The sequence below is a fragment of the Ursus arctos genome, unplaced genomic scaffold (assembly GCF_023065955.2).
Source record: "Ursus arctos isolate Adak ecotype North America unplaced genomic scaffold, UrsArc2.0 scaffold_3, whole genome shotgun sequence".
Classification (NCBI taxonomy): Eukaryota; Metazoa; Chordata; class Mammalia; order Carnivora; family Ursidae; genus Ursus; species Ursus arctos.
The window spans coordinates 49,789,396-49,797,504 of record NW_026622985.1 but is presented as its reverse complement, the minus strand read 5'-3'; the positions used below and the strand labels follow the sequence as shown (position 1 = coordinate 49,797,504).

General features: G+C 50.3%; 1 protein-coding gene across 1 annotated transcript; it reads left to right on the top strand.

Annotated features, from left to right (window-relative positions):
- Nucleotides 1–4,393: 4,393 nt before the first annotated feature.
- SP8 (Sp8 transcription factor) lies at nt 4,394–6,913 on the top strand. Its single transcript, XM_026513940.3, has 2 exons — nt 4,394–4,414; nt 5,411–6,913. Exons 1-2 carry the CDS (start codon nt 4,394–4,396, stop codon nt 6,911–6,913), a joined length of 1,524 nt encoding a protein of 507 aa, XP_026369725.1.
- Nucleotides 6,914–8,109: the final 1,196 nt, after the last annotated feature.

Sequence of the window (8,109 nt, the reverse complement as noted above, 5' to 3'; positions counted from 1 at the left end):
CTCACAGTGGTCAGGGATTGGGGGCTGTCTTCCCATTTCGGAAGAGGCGCCTGCCAGGCACTCGCGGCCCGCTCAGCGTTCACTCGGTCCGCCGCGGGCACCGGCCGATCAGCTTCCAGAGCTTGCGCGTCCCTGCCAACGCTCCGGAAACCGAGATGCGAAGAGCCCGGTTTAAACGTACCCAGCAGAGGTACGCGCCTATATGCAGTTCATGTGCATTCTTTTCTTTTCTTTTTTCTTCAGGCTTTTTCAGCTCTGTGTGTATACCAGACCACACTTAGTACAAAAACCGTATTTGGTGTAGATGTGTTGCCGGACACTTGAAAGCCTGGATAACTTTGATGTTTTCCACTATAAATCCCTAATTGTACTTAATGGTTACAAATGGTTTTATTTACTTGTCGTTGTATCTACACATTTTAATCTACTTAACCAAACAGCGGAGGCATATTTCACTCCCCACTCCCTGAAAAGGAAAAGCAAGGATGGAGGCCTCTAATTTGCTTTTAGGACCTTCTATTTCTTTGGCTGTGAAAGCGTAAGAGGTCCAGATCGCAGCATTGATTAGTCTTCAAACCCGCCTGCAAAAAAAGCCCCCGTTCTTCACTCCATCTAAGGGGATGTTGATGTATATTGTAGCTGCAAGGTGTTAGATATACTTGAGCAAGTTGTTCCCAGGATGTAAATTAGGTCCCAAAAGCTGTTGTCCAAATCGAAGAAACAGAGAAATTAATCTGGGAGACTATCCATCATCACCGGTAATAAAGAGAGCGACATGGATGAGACAGATGATATGATTAAGGGGCTGTGGTCGTTTTAATTAACTTTTTGCTGTCCTGTAATGATCAAACTGGTCACCAGACCCGGTCAATAAGCATGTTAATATCAAACAAATAAAACCAGGGATGATTAAAAACCTCCTGGTTTATTAAATTTGAAATTCAAATGAAATTTATGCTGCAGATGCATACAGAATGCTAATAGATTTTAGCTTTATTGAAAGTGAATCCCACAGGTTTGTAAGAAACAGCAGAATATCTCTCTACTCTCCTTGCCAGCCGGATCAACTTGATACGGGGTGGGGGAAACTTTTAATGTTAGAAAGTCTGCCCTTCCTATCTTTCTTCCTCCTTCCCTTCGAAACCTCTATATTGTCATAGCGCAATACTCAAGAGTAATGATCAATATGTAAACTGAACTGTATGCATTATGAAATGCTCTTCCGGACAGGTTGTATGTACAGTGGATTACAGATGTTTCTTCCTGTGGGGGATTCAAACATGATTGAGTCACTTCTCCAAAGTGGAGAAAGAGCTGCCATTAAGACCAGTTTCATTGAAACCAGAAGCAAGAGTATTGGTGTTTTAATTTTTGGTCAATTATGGAATTTTTTTTGTTTTTCCTTTTTAACTCTGTTGTCTATGCTTTTTGACAAACACTAACTAACCACTTCTTTTGGGGAGGGGAAGCGGAGGGGGCATAGTATAAGGAAAAAAATGCCCTTTGACCAATACTAATATGAAATAAACACCTAACTTTTTTATGGGGTAAGTGGAATATGTATGTATGTATGTATATATGTGTATATCTCCATCTATATCTCTATATATCTCCTAATGAAGAAAGATGCACGTACAAATCTTTGTGAAAATCCCCAAATGCTGCACAACCTTATACAAATCAAGGAATCCAGTATGTTCATTAAACCCACACCAATGTTATCACCCATTGTCATAGGAAGAATTACATATTATTCTAAAGCAAATTTATACAAATAAAAAATCTTAGAAATAGGGAGCTCAAAACTGTAATCACATGATCTGAGTTTTCTGATTCCAGATTTTTTGAGGAAACAGTGGTTAATGCTTCTATTTACTCTCAGAATCAGCATTTAACTTTTTAATAGTCTTGCCTCACTTCCTTCTAGAAGATAGGAGGATAAAAAGATAAAATAAATAACTATTCAAAGAAGGGAGTCTTCTTTCAAAGCTTTTACTCTCCACCTTTGAGGGTGACGGTATTGATTAGAATTAAACCCCAAATTTGAACAACTGTGTATTAGGTCCTTAAAATGAATATCATTATAGAAAGAGACCAAAGCAATGAAGTTAATTCTCTTTTATTTGTTAAACGGAGTTCCCTCCTTCCCCCACCCCTTCCTCCTTCTGGGCTGGCCTGTCACGCCTTCTCAACACGCTAAAATCATTCAGAGTAGCTTGCAGGGAGAAACACGACATTTATGGTAAGCGTCAGCCTTCAGAGAAAGAAAGCAGTTCATTAATTTACTTCACACTTACTTCAAAGTATGAGAATGTACCTTACCCCCTTAATCAATAGATATGATGTACAGTCAATATCCCAACACTGTTAGAAGGGGGTCAGAAACACACACTCTCAGGCCACAAACATCAGCCTCAACTCTGCTCAGTGAAACTTACACAAATGATACAACCTGACTTTGGAGTTTGGTAAATCCAAGGAAGATTTCTCTCTCTCTCTCTTTTTTAAACATCTCCAGAAGCCGTTGATACACTTGAGGAGGGTTCAAAAACAATATAATGAAAATATTTCCCCAGTCAAAACAAGACTCTTTGCCCAGCTAGTAACATTTTAATCAATTCTGCATTAAAAATAGATTTCTGAGAGCATTGGTAACTGCTTAAAACTATGAATTACTTTAAAAAAAAACAAGAAATAAGCAATGGTACTGGAAAGGCTGTGGACTTTTTGCTACACTGGTATGGTATTTACTGTGGTTTAAGATGTTCCCTTGTGGGGACAGTAAAATTGTAATAATATTTCTGAAGGCAACTAATAACAGAAATGGGAAGCAAGTTCTAAAACCCACCGAATTTGGCCTAAATCGATTAGCATGCACACATACTCATAGCTATCTGGCCCAAACGCCATTAGATAGAGGCCTCCAACACATTTAGTCCAAGAATTGTGAACGGGCTCTCTATTCTCTGATAAATAAAACCCACAGATTTCAGTCAAAATCTTCATTTTCTCTCAGAAAGTGTCAGTGAGGTTTCTTGTGAAAACTTCTAAATTCCATAAAACGTTCTTCATTGTTTTTTCCCAAAGAAAAAAACAATACTCTTTCACCCCCATCTCTATTTAATCCTTTTGTATTGAAATTTACTCAGCGTCGCGGGACAAACACACCCGTCCCTAGAGTGAGACTTGCACTTCCAAAGCGGAATCCCACCTCAGGAGGGAAAGGAAAAAAAAAAAAAAAAAGCCACCGAATCAAAGTAACAACTCATAGACGCAGGCGCACACACGCCCTAATTCACCCCTAAAAATACCCCTCAGCCGCCCGAAGTTTCTACCCTTCCACTGTAGGGCTGCGAACGTATAGGTAGGTATTAATACGAATTCCTTCAAAAATGTGGTGACAGTGTCCAAGAGGTTAAGAAAAAACATCACTCAAGAATTTAGGTACAAGGAACCAGAGGAAGTTGGCGACAGAGACAGCGTTTGTGAGTATCTGTTTACTCAGCCTCACTCAACTTCGCGGTTTCACTCTTCAAATCGTCCATTTCTTTCTGTGTAGGTACACTTTACTGCGCTGTTCCTATTCTCCACCCCCAGCTTTGTTGCCCACTCGCGCGCGCGCACACACACAACCTCTCACACAAACACGTTCACACAGCCTTCTCTCCCTACTTCCTCTCCTGCACACACACGCATCCACCCTCCCTCCTCTTTCACACACACAAACACACATATTAATATTCCTCCCTCTCCCCCCACACCAAACACACTCACACACCACCTCCCCTCACTCTTTACTGCCCTGTCCTTCTTCTCTCCCTAGGTTTGTCACTCACAGTTATACTATAGTACACTCACACCCTTCCCCCAACACTTTTCTGATCTGTCCCTCTACCCTCCTGTCACACATAGTTATATTGTCACCCATAACACCCTCTCCCTTCTCTGCACCGTCTCCCCTCCTCCCCCTCCGCCACACTGTCACTGCTACACTGCCACACTGCCACATTCCCTGCCCCTTACCCCCGCCCCCGGTCTGCACTGTCTTCTCCTTCTCAGCTTGGTCACACACGCACACAGTTACATTGTTACACACTCACACACCGCTTGGTAACACGCGCAGTCACTCGCGCCCCTCCCGCTACAGCTCCCCAGCCCCCCCGTGGCGGCCCGCGGCGGCGCCGATGACCTCACGGCGCGCGCGCGGCGCGGCCCGGCGAGGCCGCAGATTGGCTGGCCGCGCCTCCGCGGCACTTCAAAGCCGGAGAGGGAGCTACAATTGTGGTGGAATGGGCGGAACTGATCATTGTATTGCACACCTCTAAAAAAAACACTGCCTCTGATTTATCAATATAAAAAAGATCCTCTGAGAGGAGGAGGGCACTTTTGTGTGATGGCAACTTCACTTCTAGGGGTGAGTCTCAGGATTTTCTCTTGCTGGTTTAATTAGTTTCCTTTTATTGCCGATCGGAGGGGGTTAAAGTCGCCCCGGCCAGGCCACGGGCTATCAGTCTCTATTGAGAGCTTTTTTTTTTTCCCTTTAAATACAAGTGAGTTTGGAGAAAAGAAAGAGGGGGAGAGGGGGGCAGAGTCACTTTTTTCAGCGCAGGAAAAGGCTCTAAGGGCATTTAGACAAGCCACCTCGCAGCGCCCGGCCGCTCCCTGCCCGGGAGACGTGCGCCCAGTCCATTTTATGTGCGACGATTTCGGGGGTAAAGAGAGCAAGTTTTTCCTCCTGAGCAAACTGCACATTTTCCCTCTTCCCCTTAAAAAATACCGCAGCCCGCCTTGTCTTGCAGGTACGTTGAACCCGTCTCTCTCTCTCTTTTTACTATTGTAGACTTTTTTTTTTTTAAGAAAATAAAAAAGAAAAGCAGGAAGAGCGAGCGAGCCCTCTAGTTTGACCTCTTTTGGCCTGGGAGAAACAACCCAGCGTGGTCTTCTGGGGACCGGAACAGGATTTTCAAAGCTTTCTCTGGATTACAGGGGAAGCGCTCTTAAGAGCAATCCAATGGTTTTTCCCCAGGCTTCTCGGCAAAGGAAACTTTCTTCCTTCCCAATCTGGACTTTTTGCTTGCTTGTTTGTTTCGAAGTGCCTGGGGCCTTGTGTGCACGGGAGTGTTGTTTTAGGTGAGAATACTTGTCAAACTCTTCTTTAGCATGGCGCTTTGCTCCCGAATCAGACGCCGGCAGCCAAACTTGTCCCTTCCCGTAGAGTAGGAAGCAGCCGGGTGCCAGGGCTGTTGGGGGAGTCAGGTGAGTTGGTGGCGGCGCGCCGCAACGAGAGATGGGGTGCCGTGGGGCGTTTTGGAGGCTACCGGAGGACTGATGCACATTTCTTTCCTCCCTCCCCCAACGGCCTTTCCCCCCTCCCCCTCCCCCACCCCTTCTCCTCTCCTCCTTCTCGCAGGAAGAACCGAGGCTGGGATCCACTCCTCTGGCCATGCTTGCTGCTACCTGTAATAAGATCGGCAGCCCCAGCCCGTCTCCCTCCTCTCTCTCGGACAGCTCTTCTTCCTTCGGCAAAGGCTTCCACCCCTGGAAACGTTCCTCGTCCTCCTCCTCTGGCAGCTGCAACGTAGTGGGTTCCAGTCTCTCGAGCTTCGGCGTGTCCGGGGCCTCCAGGAACGGCGGTACGTCCTCTGCGGCGGCGGCGGCCGCGGCGGCGGCGGCGGCGGCGGCGGCCCTGGTATCCGACTCGTTCAGCTGCGGCGGCTCGCCGGGCTCCAGCGCCTTCTCCCTAACCTCCAGCAGCGCCGCCGCCGCCGCCGCGGCCGCGGCCGCCGCCGCCTCCAGCTCGCCCTTCGCAAACGACTATTCGGTGTTCCAGGCCCCTGGTGTGTCAGGGGGTAGCGGCGGAGGGGGCGGCGGCGGCGGCGGCGGTTCCTCCGCTCACTCTCAGGACGGCTCCCACCAGCCGGTGTTCATTTCCAAGGTGCACACCTCGGTGGACGGGCTGCAGGGCATCTACCCGCGCGTGGGCATGGCGCACCCATACGAGTCGTGGTTCAAGCCCTCGCATCCGGGCCTGGGCGCCGCCGGCGACGTGGGCTCGGCCGGCGCCTCTAGCTGGTGGGACGTGGGCGCCGGCTGGATCGACGTGCAGAACCCGAATGGCGCGGCGGCGCTGCCCGGCTCGCTGCACCCTGCCGCCGGGGGGCTCCAAACCTCGCTGCACTCGCCGCTCGGAGGCTACAACTCGGATTATTCGGGCCTGAGCCACTCGGCCTTCAGCAGCGGCGCCTCCTCGCACCTGCTTAGCCCCGCCGGGCAGCACCTCATGGACGGCTTCAAGCCAGTGCTGCCCGGCTCTTACCCGGACTCGGCCCCGTCGCCGCTGGCCGGCGCTGGGGGCTCCATGCTGAGTGCTGGGCCGTCGGCGCCGCTGGGGGGCTCCCCGCGCTCCTCCGCACGCCGCTACTCGGGTCGCGCCACCTGCGACTGCCCCAACTGCCAGGAGGCGGAGCGGCTGGGCCCGGCCGGGGCCAGCCTGCGGCGCAAGGGCCTGCACAGCTGCCACATACCGGGCTGTGGCAAGGTGTACGGCAAGACGTCGCACCTCAAGGCGCACCTGCGCTGGCACACGGGCGAGCGGCCCTTCGTGTGCAACTGGCTCTTCTGCGGCAAGCGCTTCACGCGCTCCGACGAGCTGCAGCGGCACCTGCGGACCCACACGGGCGAGAAGCGCTTTGCCTGTCCTGTCTGCAACAAACGCTTCATGCGCAGCGACCACCTCAGCAAGCACGTGAAGACGCACAGCGGCGGCGGCGGCGGCGGCTCGGCGGGCTCGGGTAGCGGCGGCAAGAAGGGCAGCGACACCGACAGCGAGCATAGTGCGGCGGGCAGCCCGCCCTGCCACTCCCCGGAGTTGCTGCAGCCCCCGGAGCCCGGTCACCGCAACGGCCTGGAGTGACGCGCATCCTGCGGCTGCCCTTCTCCTCGACCCCCTCCCATCCCGGTCCACTTGGGCGCCGTCTGTCCTGGCCTCTGCTCCAACCTCTTTCCACTTTTCATCCTGCTCGCACTTTCTGTCTCTTTCAGTCTCTCTCTTTCTCTTTTAACTCACCTTGTGACTCTACTTTGTAAAGGGGATATGGACATGTAAGTAACACCCATTGCTCTCCTGGGCCCTGGCTTTCCCATCTCCACCAGGTAACACTATCGGAGTCCCATACGGCTGTAACCGGCGCCTTGCCGGGTCTTTATTTTTCGTCCTCTCTTCGCCCTCTCTCTGCCATCCCCAGGTTGTATCTTTTAGAGGGAAGAGGTCGCTGGAGGTAGCGCTGGACGAATCTAGTGCCTGGGAGACTGGGGGCCTCCGCACGAGCGGGAACAACTCGGTTGAACAAGGTTGAGTGGCGCCGTGGGGAGGACAAGGCAGGAGGCAGGGCATCCCTGCTGGGGCAGCCGCCAACTAGGTTCGAGAACTGCAGTCTTGGGGTCTCGGCTTTTGAGAGCCCTGCCTAGCTGCTGCGTGCAGCTGCCCTCCCTGCGCGGAGCTGTCGCAACTATGTGGGGGTGCCCGTCTGGCGGCCCCGAGACCCAGAGTTTGCAGAGTTAGCTCTCCCAACGTCAGCTCTGCCTCTTTTCCTTTGTTCCCTGAGGTGGAACCGATTCAAGTTTCAGCTAAGGGGGCAGTCCTGGTGAATCGCTGCAGCAGCCTTCTTTCATCTTTATAACATTTTTTTAAACTAAAAAACTAAAGAAAAAACACAGCATCCTTCCACTTGGTTTCCCTTCTAGATAGTTTTTCCTCTAGCAGTGAACAAGTCTTTCTTTGGAAACTGCTAATGTTGATCCCAAAGTTATTTTGATTGCATTAACTTAACTTATGGGGTGTGGGGGTGGGGGTGAGGGTAGGTGTCTTTTTCTTATGCAAAAATGCCCCTTTCCGGTGAGACCAGATTAACTATCTCCGTGTTTGTCCTTTTCTACCTCGTTTTTCACCACTCCCGAGCATAATCTCCCAATCTTTTTTTGCTAGTCCAGCCACCAATTTGTATTGTACCCATTTCTGTAAATTCTTGGAATTCATTGAAGATTCTTAGGGTTAAACTTTTTTTGTGTGTGATTTAAACTTATAAACACGTGAAGAAGCTATCGTTTATT